Source organism: Neophocaena asiaeorientalis, unplaced genomic scaffold, assembly GCF_003031525.2.
Source record: "Neophocaena asiaeorientalis asiaeorientalis breed wild unplaced genomic scaffold, Neophocaena_asiaeorientalis_V1.1 scaffold476, whole genome shotgun sequence".
Lineage (NCBI taxonomy): Eukaryota > Metazoa > Chordata > Mammalia > Artiodactyla > Phocoenidae > Neophocaena > Neophocaena asiaeorientalis.
The window spans coordinates 1,723,284-1,744,700 of NW_020172178.1; the positions used below are offsets into that span (position 1 = coordinate 1,723,284).

The window sequence follows — 21,417 nt, forward strand, 5'->3', positions numbered from 1 at the left end:
CAGAGTCCTGACAGATGAGAAGAAAATAATGAAGACAAAGACCACACAGAGGCAGCTGCTCTTTCATGTACATTTGATTTTATAAAAAAAGGAAGCGTCTTAAAATGTCAGCAGTGGCAAACAACTGTTTTCATTTTCACTTTAACTGCCATCTCTGAAGGGGGAATGACTGTTTTTGACCTCAGGCTCTCCTCTCCAGCCGTAACTTCCCAAGAATGTTAGACTCATTGACCCAACGTATAGATTTTCACTCATGAGTCAAGCGATGCATTTATTTCACGTATTAGATAGGCATCCACGTTTTCTTTCTAATCTTTTAAAAATTATTCTACATACAATTAAAATGTGAACTTAATTCCGCTCCTCTGCCAGCAGGACCTCACGAGCCGAGCTCTTCCTGGCCCACAGCACAGGCGTACCTAAAATCCGCGGGCAGTGACCTCACTCCCACACCAGCGTCGCCGGCTGTCTGCGCTCTTAGCTCCTCTGCGGTCAAAAGGCAGTGAAGGCGATAAAGTATGCTGGGGAGACAAACCGCTTTTCTCCACAGTGATGCTGGAATTGGATGTATAGCACAGAGTTCTGGAACCAGTATCTTTGAGTAAGCAAAAATGTGGATAAATATAAATTGTGGATAGACAAATAGAGAGCAAACACACAAGAGAAGAAAAAATAAAACTTAAGGCCAATTTCACTAATGAAGAAAGACAAAAATCATAAACACTAGCAAAAAATCTTAAAAATATTCTTTAAAATAACCCTTTAAGGAAAATGGGATTTATCCTAGGATTTACATGGATGATTTCATGATGTAATTGCTATCAGTGGATCAAGTATAAAAGCCAAACCTCTCACACTTACCAAAAAGACATTCAAATGGAAGTCAATACATCATATTAATTAAAGCCAAACAAAACCTAAGGGTTGGGCAACTTCCAGAAACCTCACGAATCACTCAATTCACTTGATAAAATAAAATTCAAACTTATCTTTCAAAACATTAAGTTATGCTAGTCACAATTAACTCACTACCTGTTTATTCTGCAGACTTTCCCATTTGGCTTTCCTCTTTTCAGCACTGCTTAGAGGAAGAGCTTTCCCCTTCTGATTCAAATGGCGAGGTGTCAGAAGATTCAGTCTATAGAAATTTCAAAATAATTTGATCAAACAGACAAAAACAAGTACACTCTCACAGTGGTTCTAAAACTTCAGTGTGTCTACAAGTCACCTGAAGAGCTCATTTAAACTGCAGACCGCTGGGCCACACTCTGGGCAACTCTGTGTGCAAAGGACCTCCTAAGTTCAGAGCCCACATACAGGTGGGCTGTGTGGACTGTGAACCTCCACATCTGCCTACTGACCTCTGGAAATAATGCCACAAGTAAAATCAAAACGTCATTTCTAGAGCTCCTTTACCTTGAAGATGTGTGGTCCACATCCAGCAGCGGCTGGTTGAGATTGGTCAGGTCAAGGTTATACTTTGTTTTATAATATTCTGCAAAAGTTTCATATTCGGGGGAAGGAAATTTACTCAGGGGGGTAAGATCAGTGTACACATCAGCTACATAAAATCGATGAGGCTGATCAAAATTGCGGTATCTAAAAAGGAAAAACAATCAGTGACTTTCTGGTTTAAATCAAGTATTCTCAAGACACAACTGCTTTTAATATGCAGTTAATGCAAATTATTTGATTTTAAAGAGCTCGAAAAGGTTAAAAATAAGTAACACTAAAGAAACTTCAATTCAAAATAATACATTTCAAGTGAATTTAAGACGAGAAGAACTACATTTATATCAAGTAAAAACTGACTCTCCCCCTTCCCCTATTTTACTACTGTCCTTGTTCTAAATATCTATACTTTGATAACACATGAAAGCTAAATGGCACCTTTAAGTATCTCTTAATTTCATCAGTATAAATAGTATAGAAAACTTTCAATATCTCAACAAGCAAGTAAATACTGCGTATATTCCTAACGCTAAACATGAAAGACACTCGCCACGTAAAATGTATTACTGCGGCATTTACGATATTGATAGGTTGGTGTTAGCTAACATTTAAAATATGGCTTTGAAGTACACAAAGAAAAAAGAAAACAAAAACAAAAGCCAAAGACTGAACTGCAGCCAGTACTTTAATTCTTTAAAAAGTGCAATGTTTAACTTTATTGATCAAAAACTCCATCCCCTAAATTTTTACAAAATAAGAAACAAAGCATAGTAATTTACTGTTTTCACTGCACTTAATAACACTATGCATTTTAACAATTCTAATAAACCATTATTTACACCCAAATTCTTTAAGACTTTGGGGATTAAAAGGATAGAGCTTCTAAGAAGAAAGACTACCAACATCATTCAGAAGATCTGACCTTCACAAAGTCAAAGCCCTTCATCAACAGTGTTTTGGGTTTTGTTTTTGTTTTCTAAGTAAGTAAACTGAAGAGAACAGGTCCACCATGGAGAGACACCTATATTTTCTACTAGTAACATCAATGCCAAAGTCACAGGTCACTTACATTCCCCATATGAACAAGGGAATCTTCTGAAACGAAGTATCACCACCACTTAGCCTTCCTCTTAAAGTCTTACCTTGGAATGATAACTGCATCTTGGTAATCTTCTAATTTAAAAACAAAGGGAGTTTCTTTCGAATACTTTGTACTGGGAATGCCTATGCGAGCTTCGGATTTCTCGATATCTTCCATGAATTTAAAGTCAATGTCCAAAGTGCTGGAGTCATTAACTTAGGGAAGAAAAAGACCCTTTAGCTTGTTAAAATACAATAATACAGGTAAGATCCTTACTCAAGCTATATATTCATTACATGTGTCTAATTCAGAGTTATCAAAGATATTCCTGTAGTTTATACAATAAGCTCATTGTTAAGCAACAGTTTCATTTTTAAGCTAGTATACAGAAACACTTTAGAGTCTGGGTCCTTCTTACCAACATTAAGAGGTAGAACACAGTATGCTGAGTCAGCGTCTGTGGGTTTAAATTCTAGTGCAGGTTTTTCAAGCCGAAGAATATGTGAGAATATATACTGGTGAAGTCTTGTAATCAACTCAAGCATTTGTAGAGATAACGTGAAACCAGACTTCTTCAACTCAATAGATATGGTAACCTCTCCAGAGCGTGTGTACACAGGAAAGTGCGGAATCTTAACAAAAAGAAAAATAATGCACCCCCAAGGTTAGCAGATGTTTCAGTCCATTACAAACATTTAACTTCAGAAAAGGAATGGTGCTTTGTATCAGGGGAACAGAAGAGATACCTTAATTTTAAAATATTAAACATTCTGAGGTAACAAAAGATAGTTAAAGTAGCTTTTCCTTTTTTTAAAAAAGAACAAGACAGTTCAACATAAACAGTTATTATGAAATGTCTACCTGAGGTATGGGTTTGGCTGTCAGTATTCCAAAGCATCTCGTGGTATCCTCAGGGGGATAAAGCTTCCGCCTTCTAAAGTTGAGTTCATCAGGTAAAGGTGTCGTTAGAACCATTCCTATCACATACAGGTAACAAGGTTGATCGGGCTTGGGGTAGCTATCCCTCAAACATTCTGGAATCTGGGATTGGGAAGAAAAATTAAGCATCAAGTTCAAGTATATTAACCTCTTTTCCAGATGTTGGCAAGATAACAAACTTATTCCTGGCTTTACTAAAAGCTGATGAGAGAAAACTGAGAAAATATCCAAGGCAGGAGACCTCCCAATTTCTTAACCTCACTGGAGAGTCGGCACTTCTGGGTCTGCAAAAGTATATAAAACCGTCAAACACTGCAGGGTCTTTCAACACAATACTGTGCATTTGATCTATTCCTTTTGACTAGAGAACAAACTCTTTTCTTTCTTGGGTTTCTTAGTCTTTACTCACTTGTAGACTAGCAGAAAATCAAGGTAGCCAAATTGTTTAAATCCCATGTAATCCTGAAACTCAAAGATGACCTTTATTAACACTGTGATATACTGTATCATCTTCCAGACTTTTTCTGGAATAAATGTATACATTCCAGAATAAATGTATATAAACATACACACATACATATTTTTCACTACAAATGGAATCACAAAAAAAAGACTGTATCATAACCTGATTTTTATCTCCAGTTACTACAGTGAGAACATCTTTCAGGGTCAATACAAATCAGTATCATTTTTAATGGCCATCTCATTGAAGGAGTAAACCATGACTTAAACTAAGATTGCTTCTGAACTTTCAATAATCATACAACCTCACCCAATAGTCTTGCAGTTTCTGAGGCTCAATAACATATAAGTAATTATGCCCACAGTTAAAAGGTACAGAAATGCTGGCTATGGGATAGTTATAGTTAATAGAATATCAGATAATACAGAATGCACCTATTAATTAAACAGGATGCAAAGCAGTATTATGCTTCTCAAAACACTTATTGGTGATAACATATGATGTCATATGAAACCAGTCCAGTAATCACTAGGATAAATGTTAGAGCAGGAAAACTGGTTATGAGGAAATAAGCATTTCAGAAAATCGGATAACTTAATTCATGATTTTTGAAAAACTGACAGGATTTTGAATCTTGAAAATGCTTAGCTGGGTGCAAACTTTTTAAAAAAGTAAAAACTCAATAAAACTGCAAAAATAAAACAAAAAAATCATACGTTTAGGCCAAGATCAAAGTACACAGCAAATTTTTGCTTCTGTTTGGGGTTTTTATAAGGTAAAAATATTGACAAATATTTTTTAAATAAGTGTTTCAGCCCAGTATGGTTACAGCTAGAACTATGCCACAGATCCAGCTAGACACAATACATTGGAAAAACTAATTTTAACTCCAGTCTAGCCACATCCTAACTCCCGACAAGTAACTGTGCTTGCACCTGCTGGTGTGCCCCTCATCTGGATGGGCACTTGCCTGTTTTATCATACACACCCTCTATGTTTTAGCTCCGAACATAAGGTAAAGCAAGAACCTTGACACAAAAGTGAATGAAACAAAGAAAGTCCCTTTAAATGAAATTAACACACTCTGGATAGAATCTGATAGATGAAATTGAGCTATTTGTAATGAGGTGGATAGACCCAGAGTCTGTCATACAGAGTGAAGTAAGTCAGAAAGAGAAAGACAAATACCGTATGCTAACACATATATATGGAATTTAAGGAAAAAAAAAGTGTCATGAAGAACCTAGGGGTAAGAAAGGAATAAAGACACAGACCTACTGGAGAACGGACTTGAGGATACGGGGAGGGGGAAGGGTGAGCTGTGACAACGCGCGAGAGAGGCATGGACATATATACACTACCAAACGTAAGGTAGATAGCTAGTGGGAAGCAGCCGCATAGCACAGGGAGATCAGCTCAGTGCTTTGTGACCGCCTGGAGGGGTGGGATGGGGAGGGTGGGAGGGAGGAAGATGCAAGAGGGAGGAGATATGGGAACATATGTATATGTATAACTGATTCACTCTGTTATAAAGCAGAAACTAACACACCATTGTAAAGCAATTATACCCCAATAAAGATGTTAAAAAAATAAATAAAAAATAAAAAGCCAGTAAGAAAAAAGAAAAAAGAATCTGGTAGATGAGTCCAGGAATCCTTTTGAGAAGAAAAACAAAAGCAATGTCTGAAATGAGAAAGAGTACACAGTGTCCACATGACAGCGAAGGGGCTGATCTGAGAGAAGCTGTGAACGAGGGAGGGAAACGAGCTGAGATCCAGAGTGGGCTAAATTACAAGGGTTTTGGAAGCCAAGCAAAGGAACCTAGACTTGATATAGCAAGAAATAAAGTCAGAAAGGCTAGATTTTTACTCGGTTCTAACCAATACTAACCGCTTTTGGGTAGCACTGTCTTCGTTTTGTGGAGCCTGGTCTTCCTGGAACACTGGTCTCTTCTTCGTCATGTAAATCAAGCTCTTCTTCGTATTTAACAGTCTCTTTCCCAACTGGCATCAAATGGTCATCCAGTTCGCCTAAGAAATGTAAAGAGAATTAACAAACAATCCTGATTTTGCCTCTCTGACTCATCAGTGAATAATCCAGAACAGCACTATGTTAGGAAGCAACTGGAAAAGTCATGAAAACTAAAGCATCTGTGCTTTTAATAATACGCAAGTTATCAGATGTGATACTTAAAGCAAAGTCTATTTTGACATTTGTATATTCAATATGATCAGGATTATAAATTCTGTTCTAAGATTAAAAAATAAAAACATGAACAGAAAAATAGCACGTCATCCGTTTACAAATGCCACTGGAAAACGAGTCTTCCCATTAAAATAAAAAAGTTTTAATTTGTACACTAACATAGACTAATTTGAGACCGATACATTAAAACACAAATGTTCATGATTCAACAGTTACTAGAAGACCTTTAGGTATTTATATACTGAAAAGAGGTCAGGAAACGGGAGCAAATAAATTGTAGCTGTTAAGCTGTGGAAAACAGAGCTCCTCCACCTTACACGGGATCTTCAGTTACACCATACTTACACCTGTCTTCACCGAAGCACACCAAGAGCAACAGGCTCACAGCCCGCATAATCCTTAGGCACCTATGAAGCCCTTGATGTGCTTTTGTTCTACAGTGTTTTTAACTTTATTTTTATTTACACGTGCCTTTCAAACACTCTTACCAATTTTGTGCAGTTTTTCACAGCAAATGAGAGCTACGACTCTTTCAGCCAATCGTATACAGCTCATTGGGGGACCCTGAAAGTAACAAAAAATGTGCCCATTATATATGCAAGAAGCTGTATTATCATTAGTGCGTAAAACATATATTAAACCTCTACCCCGAAATCTTTAAAGTTGAAATTTACCAGAACAAAGTTTCGTTTCGAAAAACGTCAGCAAGTTTAAAAAAATCCTAATCTCCATAATTTGAAGAGCCATCTTTAAAAATCCTGCTCAGGGCTTCCCAGGTGGCACAGTGGTTAAGAATCCACCTGCCAAGGCAGGGGACACAGGTTCGAGCCCTGGGCCGGGAAGATCCCACATGCTGCGGAGCAACTAAGCCCATGCACCACAACTACTGAGCCTGTGCTCTACAGCCTGCGAGCCACAACTTCCAAGCCCGCGTGCCACAACTACTGAAGCCCATGCGCCTAGAGCCCGTGCTCTGCAACAAGAGAAGCCCCCACTCGCGGCAACTAGAGAAAGCCCGTGCACAGCAACGAAGACCCAACACAGCCAAAAATTAATTAATTAATTAATTTTTTTAAAAAAAAGCCTGCTCAGTAAAACCTACATAGTTATAACTAAGATTTTACAATTTTGATGAATTTAAATTTTAGTAAGAATTTAATATATCAGTATTGAGACTAAGGACAGCAGTTACACAAAGGCTGATTTTCAAGTCAACGACAACCCAGATGCATTTAATGGATTCTGTGTCACTGTAGGTATCTAAGCCACAGATCAATGATTCTGCCAGAAATGTTTACAGTAGTAAGATCTTAAAGGAAACTTCAGGGGTCATCTAATCTAATTCTGGGAGTCTACGAATTATACAGTCTATTGAAGATTGGAACATACAGTTGACTACAAAAGAGATTTACAAATTTACTTTTTAAAGTAGATTTAAAGCCAAATTTACCTGTAACTTGCATAGCCTTAGAGAAGCTGAAAACAAATCTATTAATGACACATTTTAAGGCACAATCATTTCTTTTTGTAAACTTACAACAATGGAGGCTCGAAGAGGTGAGTTAATCGGCAGGTAAAGAGTTGAATAAAATGTACCATCAGGCAACTCTCGGGTTCTACATTTAGGAGCCAGGTGAGTAAACGGATCACTTGGTAATCTAGCACAGTATCTGTGAAGAAAAAGAAATTCGGATGCTGAGTCTACAACTGAGAAACAGAGGAAGAATTTTTTACTGATATTCACATTCTAAAGTTTGATTTTTTTTATGCCCCTCTTGCCCTCTACTGGATTGGTGTTTGTATGTGGAGCCTGAGCTTCACTGCTTCAAACTTTCAATAAGATGGAACAGTACATTTATATCCATAATGGAACATTCTGCAATGATGTTCTTTCTGTATCTGTGCTGTCTGACAGGGAGGCCACTGAACACGTGCAATGTGGCAAGGGCAGCGAAGGAACTAAATTGAAATTTGAATATAAATAGCCATACTCGTCTAGTGCTACGACTGGACTGTGCAGAAAGTACTGCTCAGAGCCCGTTAAGGGAATGACTGGCAGTGTTTGGTCCTTAATGACCTTACATTTGCCCACAACCGCTGGGGTCTATGCAAGGACGGCATCAGAAGCGGGCCCAGTGTTCACACAAAGGAGGGCAGCAGAACAAGACGGCCACCCAGCAGCAGCACAAGGAGAGCACTGCAAGCGGGGCAAGAAGCCAGCCTCGAGGGAGCTGGGGCCCAAGTCAGGAGGGTGCTGGGACAGGAAGCCAACCCAGTGGGGGCCAGGACACATGCAAGGAGGGCAGCGGAATGGGCAGCAACCCTGCAAGGTCAGGACCTGTGCAATAAGGGCACCTAAACGTAGTGGCAGCCCTGCAGACTGCTACATATAGGGAGACTGAACAGTCAAGTAATTACTTTGAGGACAATGGGAATCAGATTCCTCACTATTAAAAAAGCCAGGAACAAAGATGGAAAAAAGGAAAGCTAGAATAACCCTCTGGTGTCACGCTAAAAAATGGAGTTAACAACAGACAGGTAGTCAGGTACAGAAATAATTACAAACGTGTATGTATATAAATGTTTATATACACGTGTACGTGAATAGGTATAAACATTTTCTAGCTCCATCTACTAAACAGCCTGGTAGCAGTAATACTCCAGAGGCAATGAACACACCTAGTGCACAGATCTTGGTTTCTAAACACAACTCATTCTCCACTAAAAGGAACCAGGACCTTTTGGAGAAATAGCCAATATCTAGGCTGGGGCAGGGAAATTATGAGTCTAGAACATCTTAGTGTGCCATAAAATACAGAAATGTTCAAAGAATAATGGTGACATGTTAAAAAGACATAGAAGCTAGAACGAAGGGGCCCCCACCAGCCAAATTTTACACAATTTTAACAACAAAATAAATGACAGCAAAAGACTATAAATGACTGAATAAAACAGAAGCCCATTAGTTCACACTGGATAAAAAAATAAAAGGAACAAATAAACAGAGAGAAGAGAAAGCTCTTCCTCACAGTAAAACGACAACAAATACCAGAAAGAATAGTGCAATCGGAAAATCACCATTTTGCAGACATCACAGAAATAATCAATTCAGGCAAGAAATATCAATGGAGTACTGACACTGATGGGTGAAACTGGGAAGAGGAATAAATTTCATATCATCTCAAAATATCTCCCCATGAAACAGTCACTAATTATAAAGGGGGAAAAGGCAACTTTACAGTAGAGAAAGCTGGCAGACCTTACGTAAGTGATCAAAGTCACCACCATAATAAGAGGACAAATAAACACTGAGGGACCCCGTTAGAGAGAATGAAAGGAACGCAGCATCACTTCCATGATACGCTGGCCGAAAACACATAACCTGGGTCTAATCAGGAGAAAATATCAAATAAACCCAAATTGAGAAATGACTGGCCTGTCATCTTCCAAAGTTTCAAGGTCATTAAAGTCAAGGAAAGACTGAAGAATGGTTCCAGGTTGAAGGAGACCAGAGAGATGAGGAAAATGGGTACAACCCACGATCCTGGACTGGACCCTTTCACTCCAAGAACATTCTCGTGAAACTTGAACGGGTCTCTCTGGGTGAAGGGTATATGTGAGTTCTCTGTAGTACTCTTGCAATATTTTAAAGTCTAAAATTGTTTCAAAATAAAAAGTTAAAAAGAAAATCTTATGTTTTCTGCTCCTTTATTTTGCCTCTGCACAAAATTTATCCTGATACATAATCTAGCTATGTATCTGCTTTTCTTAGTTCTTAGAAATGTTATCACCAACTCAGGACAAAGTAAAACAGAACATACTCCAAAAAAAAAAAGGTTAATTTATCATAATCTTCCATTACTGCTAATGGAAAATTCAACATCCACCAACATTCATGACACAAAACAAGTTTCAAGATTTATAAAAGAAGAGTGAGTGTTGCAAAATTAATTTCAATCTAATTAAAATACGCATGCCTTCATTATGTCAGCCTTGTCAATGAGAACTAAACATTTATTACTATGCAACACTGGTTTTGCCTTCTGACGAAAAAGAACAATGAACCAAAAAAGGCAACTTCTTTTCCTTCTCTCATCAAAGTATCACAGGCCATAAGCAGAAAGATTGGTGATTGTTTGCAAAAGGTAAACAACACAATACTTATAGGTTTAGACTTAAATCTCGCAATTCTCACAGGCTTTCCGTGCAAATGATTTGATGCCATACCTATTGATGTGTCCGATGGCCGTGTTGATTGTGACTCGTGGACCACCATCATCGGGCCTCAACACATATGGTGGGAACACATCATCATCATCCACAACAGGCTCAATGTCAGTCTCACCGGTATCAACTGACTTGGAACATTTGTTTCTCAAGATCTGAACATTTTAAAAACAGAACTTATGAGAACAAACGCTTTTTCTGCCATCAGTTGTCTGCTTCTGTACCTACAGAAAAAGCTCTCTTGACATGAAACACCTCTCCTAAATACACTGCAATACTCCACAGGTGCCTGCTGCTGAAAATTTCTCCTAATTAATCCTTTCCAGCTCCAGTCATGTGGAGAAGTTCCCCATACAGGTAACAAGGCTTAAAAGGTACTGTACCTACCTACCTACACACACACACACACACACACACACACGTGATCACCAGTCTTTCATGAGTATAGGGGCTATGTCATCACTCTCACATCACTGCATCTCAAGCAATCAACTGTTACTACACTGTCCACATAAACAGTACACTTCCCAGGTCTTCTTCCCCAATGATCCATATGACCATTTTCACTGCTATCTTCCTGTAAAATACTGCTGGCTCTGTGTAATTACTCTCAACTTTCTAATAGTATACACACTGCACAGCTCTGTTGAGACTATTCTCTGAAGATAAAACTATTTCTAAACACATAAAAACAACTGAAAGATAACACATGAATCTTACCTTTTCAATAGCTTTGTATGTTTTAAGGTCCTCTTCAAAACTTTTTATTTTGTCTGTATCTGCTAACATTACATAATTAGAGATCGGTGCCCTCGCTCTTCCCTTAGATTGAACATAGGATCGATACTCTGTGGGCAGATCAAAACGAACCACCAAGTTGCATTTCGGTATGTCAACACCCTCCTCCACAATACTTGTTGCAATAAGCAGGTTGGTTTCATGTGCTCGAAATTTCCTAAGTACCTGAAAAAAAATCCACCAAGGATAGCAATTCTAAGAAATCTTCCAAAGAAAACAATGTAGTAAAATTAAGGGACAACTGTCATTTCTGACAATACTCTGAGCACGCTTAATCCAGGCCAGGCTGAAGATGACGATAACACCTCACAAAACTCGAGACGCATGAACACATGACGTTTTCAACTGAATATGACTTGAAAAATCCAAGTGCCTTTCTATTTTACAGAAGCACCCACGGACAAATCACAGCCTTCAAGATGAAGGCGCTGGCTTCTTTAATAACCAAAGTGACCAAACGAATCCCCTTCTGGAGTCCTGTTGCCATTCTGAGCCTCCGTAATGGGATCTTACGGCTGTGAGTTTGTGCCAACATCCCTCCAAAGATGTCAAAACTCTTTCACTAAAATCCCTAAATCACTTGGAATTAAAAATTACAAGCAAAGCATTACTTATTTTCTGGCATCTTGGGACACATTTAAGGGATCAGAAATGATTTTTTTTTAAAGTGAAAAATTTTTTCATACTAGATTTAAGGTAACATCATTTCCCAATCCAGAATAAGTTAAATACGAAAGTAAGTTGGGTTTTAGACTGATCTGTCAGACTCTGGCTGTTAGACTCCCCAAACCTGGAATATTACCAAAGAGCTATCACAGAGAAATGACTTCAACGTGAATTATTCTGCTACTTTTAAGTTAAATAACAAATTTTAAATAAAAAGATTTTACTTGCAAGCTGGAACACTATATTAAGTTTTAGCATCTTTACAATGCTATTTCCTATATCAAAATCTTAAAAAGCATGAAAAAAATTAGGCCAAAATCTTTAAAATGTATTGTTATTTTTAAAGGATTCAACCAAGGCAGGACTTTAAGTAGAAAACAAAACACTTTCTAGGGAAACATTTCAGTTTGTTGCTTCAGAGTCGTATGGAGTCAACAGGAGTTAAGTTTACACAAGCTTTCTTTTTCTATAAAATGCAGTTGTGTGCCATCAGCCCAATAATGGAAAACAAAACGGGTGATGGCAATTAAGCCACAGAACTGATTTTCCAGATAGATTCTCAACGTATGAATCACTATACAGCTACCACAAAGGAGACGGCTAGTTTCTGCATGAACGAGTACTCTATATTCCCAAAAAATGCAGAGGAACTATGAAGAAAGGAAGTTCCTACGGGCAAGGTTTGTGTATGTTCTGAAAATTGTTATTGTACAATTATTTGAACTTAGTTACCTCTTCCTGCTTTCTGAATTCCGCTTCCATCTGTTTGTTGCGAGGCTGATTCTTTCCAATGCCATGTCCAGTTATAAAATTGCTGCTGATGTAAGCCAGCTCTGGATCTTGTTTGCCAGCTTCCTTTATCAATCTAAGAAAATTATACACATTTGGAAGTTAAGCACTGCTGAGGGAAAAAAATTTAAACTTCTGTTTCTAAGGTCTCCCTTAAAATGGAAATACATATCCTTTTGCCAACATACCTAACAAAATAGTCGGTATTTTTTTTTTCAACTAGCTTAAAAAGAAATCACTGTCGCTCTTCTGAGTCGATCTGTGGACCAAATACTTATAACACCAAATACAGGGCTGATTTACACTGATGAATGAAATGGTCACAGTCCCTCAAACTTTCTAATTTGGCAGTGATGACCTTCATAGAAATGTGGCCCAGGAGGGGACAGCGCTAGGCAAAGAGGAACATGGATTCCGCATGTATTTTGGCTTTAGTCCAAGTCTTAATGAAAAAACCGCACACTCTTTCTCAGCGCACTTCTCTAAGCACACACACAGCTTGCAGCGATGGTCATGCCCTTGTGTCCACGGCCAAACTTACGCAAAGTACCAAATACCCCAAAGGAATACTTCATTCTCCTCTGCACACAGTAAGAGAGTTCCAGCTGTGCATGAAAGGAAGTGCGTTATTTCTTTTAGATTTACCCCAGCACTCTGTACCACTGGAAGCACGGCTCTAGGCAAAGCGATGCCTCCTGACAGGGCGAGAGAGAGTCATGGACATATACACACTAACAAACGTAGTAAGGTAGATAGCTAGGGGGAAGCAGCCGCAAGGCACAGGAATATTAGCTCGGTGCTTTGTGACAGCCTGGAGGGGTGGGATGGGGAGAGTGGGAGGGAGGGAGACGCAAGAGGGAAGACATATGGGAACATATGTATATGTATAGCTGACTCAGTTTGTTATAAAGCAGAAACTAACACACCATTGTAAAGCAATTATACCCCAATAAAGATGTTTTAAAAAAAATAAAAATAAAAAATAATAATAATAATACAAAGCAAAAAAGGAATAAAAGTCCATGAAGAACATAGCCTTGCCCCTTTAATTGAACCATTCAGACCTTGCATGGGATGTTAACATATCCAATCTTATAGCTGTTCACTCTGAGATTTAAAATAAGAAAGAAATTAACTTGTCTTCCTACCTTTCCCTCCAAGCAATTTGCCATCATCAGTCTCAAAAACTGAGCTACTTGAAAAGTGGTGGTTAAACTACTTTCTAAAATCTAAAAAATTAATTTTAAAATTGAAAAAAAAAAAAAAGCGATGCCTCCATCCACTGCTAAGCATCTCCATTCCCAACACTCATGTCCCTGGGCAGGCCGCTGACCACAGTTCTGCATAAAAGGCCACTGAGCTTCGGCACTGCAAGGCCTAGAGAGTTCGCACCCCATCCTGTCAGGAAAGAGCACATACTCCCGAGCTCATCTCCCTTTCTGCCTGCACCTCTGTATTAACCCAGAAAGCTTGTCCCCTCAGACGGGTCCTCCACTAAGAAACGGGAAAAGAGCTACAGGACGGGCTCACATTACATGGGTGCAGAAGGTTAACAGTTAGTGTTGCCATTACAGCTATTTTGGAAATATCCACATTCAAAAACTCAGCACACAGGATAAATGGTTCCACACCTGACCTAAGCGATTCCATATGGTTCTTCTGAAGTCATACAACATAGTATAAATTCCTAATAGAAAATTGCATTTTTAAGTCAAACCATTCTTTTTTTTTTTTTCCCCCAATAAGTACATGAAACAGGCTAATATCAAAGCCCTGGAAGAAACCTTGAAGGGCCATCTAGAATATCTTCCTGCCTCCAAATCAGTAAAACACTTGTGTGTCTAGGTTAGTTTGAGAGTCTGCTCTATAGTTCAAGTACTTAAAAAGTTCAAAATCAGAAACTTCTTTAATATGTTCCAAGATTCGTTTAGTTATCATAAACTTATGATGTCAGTAACAGAAAACAGTGCTACATGCAAAGAGCATGCCCCAAAATCTAAAATATGAAATTAATTATCTTAGAAATAATATATACTTCCAAATTTTAGTTTATGTAAATTAGCATCAATTTGAACATAACAGAGGTTTAAAAAAATGCATTTCACGTTACTCCTAATTAGGTATACAATGTATTTTAATTTGCCTAAAAAAATAAATCTGGTAGACTTCAACTAGCTGGGAAACAGAAGCACTACAAGTACCTTTATTTCTCCTTAACCAGACTCTCACCAGGACTGCCGGGAAGAGAAGAAACAATCTGCACGTTAATTTAAAAAAAAGTCTCTCATAAGCGACGGCTGAACTCTATATACCTGTGCTGACAACGTTTAAAGAGAAAAAGTTCTCGATCAGATAAATGTAAGAAATCCCTGCAAAGTTATGGGCTTCCAGAGAAACAAAACAAGGTCTACTGTTGGCAGGGAGCTTGTTACTGAGTAACACACACTGCCTAGAGACTTCACAGTACCACAGAATTGCTGGGACAGAGTCTTATTTGTTTCTTTTAATTTTATACTGAGTTTATGTGAGTTGTTCCACAAGCAAGCTGTTTGATAAAGAATGCTGTTCTCTAGTGCACAGAGTTTCTCAAACAATCTATAGCAAAGAACTGGTTATTTTTTTCCTAATTTCAAACTCACCCGAAAGCAAAATTTTTGTAAAATTCCACGAAAATTAACTACTAAGAAAATATAACTTTAAAAGCATTAAAATTCAACGGCCAATTGTGTAACATTCAGCAGACATAAAAAACTAAGAGTTTATGAATATAACTGTATGACATTCAGAGGACAAAACTTACTCTTAAAACTAAGAGTTTATGCTTACCCTCCATCTCTGTATCTCACTCAACGCAGCTGGCACAGACCCACAGGTCACAGTGCATGTGTGTGTGCATACAGCCTCCCCAAGTACAATGTCAGGTGGTAAGACTGCCATTTTTATATCCAGTGTCTCTTATTAACAACCCAGTAAGAGAGGGAGGTATTATTACTATTTTATAGATGAAGATGCTGAGACTTTAAAAAGGTAAATAACTTGCACAAAACATACACCTATAAAGTGAGTAGAAATAAAAGGAGCCAGGGCTCCTTGGAGAGATGGCTGATCCTATGCAAGAAAAATACAAGATGAGCCTGGAACATCTTGTAGTGCCAGAAAGTAAGGAAGCGTTCAAAAAACAAAAGGATGAGGGCATGTCAAAGGGACACAGGAGCTAACCTCAAACAGCCCCCAACTGCCCAGGGTGGAACAACTTATACAGAACAAAACAAAACAAGACAAAAAACTAGTATCAGATTATAACCGAAGTATAAAATAAACAAACACGAGTTCATAATGATAAAAGAACATGATTCAACAAATATAAACAGATAAATAGGATAAAAGAGACACACTTGCCTTACAGAAGAATTTCTGTAACATACATATATAAGCCCCTCTCCAGGAATGAAACTGAATCCCTCCCTCCCCAGAATAAACTAGATTTGGTGACTTGCTTCCAAAGAATTAAGTAAGAAAAGAGAAAAACAATGACTTTACAGTGGAGAAAACTGGCAAACGCAATCATAATCACATGATGAAGTTTAACATCACCAGTGATGCTCTGTGTTAATACCATGAATCCCTCTGAGACGAAGTGACCAGAAGGGCACTTCACGTCTGTAGTATTCTTCCAAATCCTAAAACCCAGTCTAATCCTGAGAAAAACATCAGACAAATTCAAACTGAGAGGCCTTCTACAAACTATCTGATCAGTACTCCTCAAGAGTATCAAAGTCATCAAAAACAAGGAAAGAAGACGCTGTAACAGACCAAAGGAAATTAGGGAAATATAACAACTAAATGAACTCTGGTACACCTTGGATTAAAAAGAGGACATTAATAGGGATTTCCCTGGTGGTCCAGTGGGTAAGACTCTGCGCTCCCAATGCAGGGGCCTGGGATCAATCCCTGGTCAGGGAACTAGATCCCACATGCGTGCCGCAACTAAAGATCCTGCATGCCGCAACAAAGATCCCGTGTGCCGCAGCTAGACCCAGTGCAGCCAAAATAAATAAATAAATAAATAAATTTTTTTTTTTTTTTTTTTAAAAAGAGGACATTAATGGAAAAACTGGTGAAAGTCACACAATGCTAGTAAATTACGCACTGAAAAGAGCTCTAGACTTGGAGAGTGGAAACCACTTTCTGCCACTTGATACTTGCATTACTTCAGGAGGTCACAAACTGAGTGTTATTTTCCTCATCTATGATATAGCAAAAACATCTACCTTCTTCCCTCATGGACTGTTCTGAAATTTTAAAAAATATATAAAGGTAAATTATAAATAAATGATAAAGCCCTAAACACAAAAGGCAAAAGAAAAACTATAAACAGAAGACTGTACACATACTACATTATATATAGAAGTAGCTGTGATTTATTTTTTTAATTAGGAGAATAGAAAACTGCCTGTGTATTACAATAGCTTGTACTCCCATTAAACTGTTCACTGAAGAAGGGTTTTTCCTCCCATTAAACTGATGGAAGGAAAGAATCTGGATTGCAGGAAGTTTTTCTAAGCTTATTAAAAAGCTCACCGGGACAAGACCTCTATTGTATATTTAATTAGCTGCCCATAAAGCCAAGCCTCAAACCGCTCCTGATTCATCATCCAACACTGAATTCCAGCCACATTTTATGAAAGTTGATCACAACTAATCTGATCCTCAAAGTCAACAGGAAGTAACATTGACTACTGAATATTGACCTTTTCAGGCTAATATTCCTGCAGTGAAAGTGAGTACATCTCTACACTTAAAAACGCATGCAGAAAAGCGGGGAAAGGAAGCAAATGAACCCCGACTTCTCTCCAAGCCCCAGAAAATGTATTTAATTCTTAAACCATCCTGTATAGGGGCAGGGAGTACGTCTATAACTCGGCTTACAACCGTGCCAACGCTAAACTTTTCTGACCCCCAAAATGCCTTTCCCCCATTCTAAGAAACAACCCGAACAGACACGCACTCCCTGGACTGTCTCCTGGCAGCCTTCCCACTGGAAAGCACCGGTTTTTAGTGTTCTGTCATACCCAAGGGCATTACGGTTACACAAAGAACTGAAAACTAGGAGGCAGGATATCAGGATTCTAGAGTTGTCTCTGCCACTGACTGGATTTAACTCAGAGCGAATCACTTTTCCTCCTGAGGCCCTTCTCTTTTTTATAAAAGTAAGTGGGTTGGATTAGATAGTCAGTGAAGTCCCTTTCCAACCTTAGACTTCTGATTCCAATGTAATTCACTACCTGAAGTTACTTTACCTCATATTCATCACAAGGATCAGGCCCAATGACTATGAAAATTACCAGACCGAAAACCGCCAGATGACTTCCCCAGAGTCCAATTTCTCGTTATTCAAGTAAGTTCTCGAGGCCCCCAAACAGTCAGAGCAGTTTGGAAAAAAAAAAAAAAAATCCCAAATTACCTCAGGAAACAAAGCTTAATTTCTCCTCAGAGATCAATACTTGCAGAAAAGGCTCTTAGGGATCAACTTTGGCCAATTAATGGATCTTGTAGAAAAGCAGATTGAAGTGCAAAATAAGGACCCTTTCTGGCCCTTGTAAATAGTAGAGCATCCATCCACAAGTCAAAAGAACCATACAGTAAGTGACCATTTGACACAAATCTGAAGTGTAGCTCCTCAGCTAGCTGGGTCTATATTCAGGAAAAATACACTTCTATTGAAGAAGGGGGTAGGGTGGGAATTCACAACCTAATTGGCATTCGCTGTCACCTTTGCCAATATCCTCTGAATTCCTCCCTAACATTTTTATTTTCCTCTGATTCAGAAAAGTTTAATATGTAGTCTATGAACCAATCCAAATTTCAAATCCAGTTGTTGAAAACTTTTCCCTGCAAACGTGCCAACTTGAATCGACATCTGGTAAAAGGAGAAAAGCTAACAGAAACATTAGCCGCAGTAACACCCTGATAAAATTTATCTTTAACATTTACCTGAAGGAGAAAGCTTGGTGTGAAATGCTCAACACATGCCCAACACATCATAGTCACAGGTTAGTAAATATCTAACTGAAGCTAACAATTAATATAAAACAAGGAATGCTTTACCGTAATGTAACAATTTTTCTACACTTGCACTCTATTTTAATGGATTAGAAAAGATTAGCACCCTTTAGGGGAAAAAACCTCAGTCATATCAAATCTAGCCTTCGGGGAAAGCTACTGTATATATAAACATCCTGTCAATCCCAGTATAGCGTAACACATGAGTTATGAGGATGGTGCCAAGTACAGGACACTACATAAAAGCCTTCTGGTAGCTCTTAAAGCTATTACAACATATCACTTCACAAAACAAAAAGCTGCCTGTTCTACTATGGAAAAAATGTTGATCTTAGAGATTTACCTGTTTAAGACAACTGCTGTATATCTTCTTTCCACAAAAATAATTCCACACAAAATATTGGTAAATGGAGAAGGAAAGTTTGTCTCTGGCTTTTCTTTTTCTTCAATTTCTTCATCCTCCTCATCATCCTCAGAATCACTCCAAGACACGTAATTATCCTGATTCCTATTATTATACCACTCAACGCTTTCAAACTGCTGTCGCTCATACGGTTTATATTTGCGTAAGATTTCAAGCAGTTTTATTACTTTCGGAGTTACAAATTTCAGGTCAAGTGAGGCAGGTGAGAAGTGCTCTTCACATAGTGCATGGATTTTCCTTAGGAAAGTGTCTGTAAACAATAGAAATTTCCTGTGCAGCTCCTCTTGTTCGTGTTTGATATATTTCTGTAGTTCTCTTACCATCATTCCAGCTACTTTATCTGCACACCAGGGTCCCAGAACTACCAATACCGCACGACAGTCTGAGAGTATCTACAAAACAATGTAAAGGCCCAAATGCTAAACAATAATCATGTAGTTATTTTCACATGGAGTTTAACTGGGATTTAAGTTGTCTTTAGTCTGCCCCTTCAAAATAAATTTACCCCTCTAATATAAACACTGAGGTTAATTCCCCAAGGTTAGGGGGAAAGGCCAATGGTCTTTTCAAGCTCTACTTTTTCATAGATACGCCCAGAACCATCCTTTTGTTTTCCCCAGCAAAAATAATCAAATAAGAGAAATTAAAAGATGCGACTGTATACAGTTAATAAAGCAATTTTAGAACTGTGATTAGTTCGAAGTACAACTGAGTCATTTACGTCTAGGTAAATATGCAAAGAACTATGTAGCAGAATGTACATATATATGTACATGCAAATGCAACAGAGTATGTAATTTTATTTTAGGTATCAAAGAAAAGCAAAACAATTTTCCTTGAACTTTATCCCTGCCCAGAGTGCCACATCTTACAAGCCGAGCTCAGAGCAGAATGTAAATCCATATTAAAGCTAAAAACTGAGGGACTGCCAGTTCTGCAGGCAAGTAAAAGACACACGGGGTTGACCATGGACTTAATGAGAAGACAAGCGTTGAGCAGAGCCTGGGCACTGCCGCTCGGGAAGAAACCCAGCAGGAGAGAACTAAGACTCAGGTTCAGTACAGTGCTACCGTTCACAGCTGGCTGCAAAGTCCTGGGACAATGGTTCTCAAGTTTTAATGGCATGGGGATAACCGAAGGGCCTGTCAAATCTCTGACTGCTGGACCCCACCCACAGAGCTTCAAATTCAGCAGGTCAAGGGTGGGGCCTGTCATCTGCATGTCTAAAAAGTTCCAGAGGGAAGCTGCTCATCTAGGGCCCACACTTTGAAGGCCACTGTCCTAAGGAATTGCTTCTCAAAGCTGCACTGTTCAGGGATGACGAGCTCATATCCAGTCACATACAAAGAAAGAGCCGAAGAATTCATTCAGCCCGGGGATTTGATCAGGAACTAATTCATCTGACCAAGAAAAAAAAAAAAAAAAACTGGACTCACTTCTTATACTTAAATAACCATGACATCTCCTTAAACCAGGGAGGTCTATATTTAATAATATAACTGTCTGTCGGTAATAGTAAACTCAACCCAATGCAATACTTTCAATGAAAAATGTCCAGAGATAAGAAGGTAAGGCCTTAAACTAAAATGTATATAAAACAGCCTCATTAGAAGAATATTCATTTCAACATTAAAAATAAATAGAAACCTTTTATTATACTCCCCATACTTACTTTGTATATGCTTACCTGTTTAGAAATTAAAGTAGAATCTCTTTCTTTTGAATGTACAGATATGTTACAGTCATTGATAAAATTAAGTGCTTCTTCTAATTCCATCAGCAGTCTTTCATAAAGCCCACTTCTGTCAGTAAATGGTCCACAGTCTACCACAATCTCACATGGCTGAGAAGTATATCTTTAATATCAGAAACAAAAGTCGTCAATACACAATACACAAATTCACTACAGCATTACGATCCGTTATCTATCTAAACCAAAACAGAAACTTCCTATTTTCATTTGGAATAACAAGCAGGCTCACAGCAAGCATTCCTGAAGTGGTGCTCCTTCTATCCGTACTGTGTTTGCCTGTTAGGTCTCAATGTGAATTTTGTTACGGCATTATTATCCCAGGTTTTTCATTTGGTTTTTTAGGTTTAGCCTTTCATCTTTTGCCCCCTTAGGCATCATCCAGAATGAGAAACAATGTTAGTCAAAATACTCAAGAAACTCAATAATGATGATTTCTCAGAAGCAGAAACAGGGAAGGGGGAGGGGAGAAGATCATAGAGAGGAAGTGTTACCATTAAATGTATCCATTTCCACACTATTTGAAAACGTTTAGCATTTGCAAACGTCAATTTTATTTT

General features: G+C 38.3%; 1 protein-coding gene across 7 annotated transcripts in view; it reads right to left on the reverse strand.

Annotated features, from left to right (window-relative positions):
* The window catches only part of DICER1 (dicer 1, ribonuclease III), a 69,880-nt gene that overhangs the window by 18,124 nt on the left and 30,339 nt on the right, over window positions 1–21,417 (reverse strand). For 5 of the 7 annotated variants that reach the window (XM_024758392.1, XM_024758382.1, XM_024758401.1 and 2 more), the window contains 14 exons: window positions 20,795–20,963; window positions 19,027–19,499; window positions 12,564–12,696; window positions 11,088–11,330; window positions 10,368–10,522; window positions 7,678–7,810; window positions 6,629–6,704; window positions 5,826–5,965; window positions 3,395–3,574; window positions 2,952–3,165; window positions 2,595–2,748; window positions 1,417–1,599; window positions 1,033–1,138; window positions 420–595 (listed from right to left, as the gene is read on the reverse strand). In XM_024758392.1, the coding sequence (XP_024614160.1) occupies window positions 420–595; window positions 1,033–1,138; window positions 1,417–1,599; window positions 2,595–2,748; window positions 2,952–3,165; window positions 3,395–3,574; window positions 5,826–5,965; window positions 6,629–6,704; window positions 7,678–7,810; window positions 10,368–10,522; window positions 11,088–11,330; window positions 12,564–12,696; window positions 19,027–19,499; window positions 20,795–20,963 (2,535 nt within the window). Of the gene's footprint in view, window positions 1–419; window positions 596–1,032; window positions 1,139–1,416; window positions 1,600–2,594; window positions 2,749–2,951; window positions 3,166–3,394; window positions 3,575–5,825; window positions 5,966–6,628; window positions 6,705–7,677; window positions 7,811–10,367; window positions 10,523–11,087; window positions 11,331–12,563; window positions 12,697–17,965; window positions 18,019–19,026; window positions 19,500–20,794; window positions 20,964–21,417 lie in introns of those variants that run through there. The other 2 variants (XM_024758415.1, XM_024758422.1) reach the window with 2 other exon arrangements.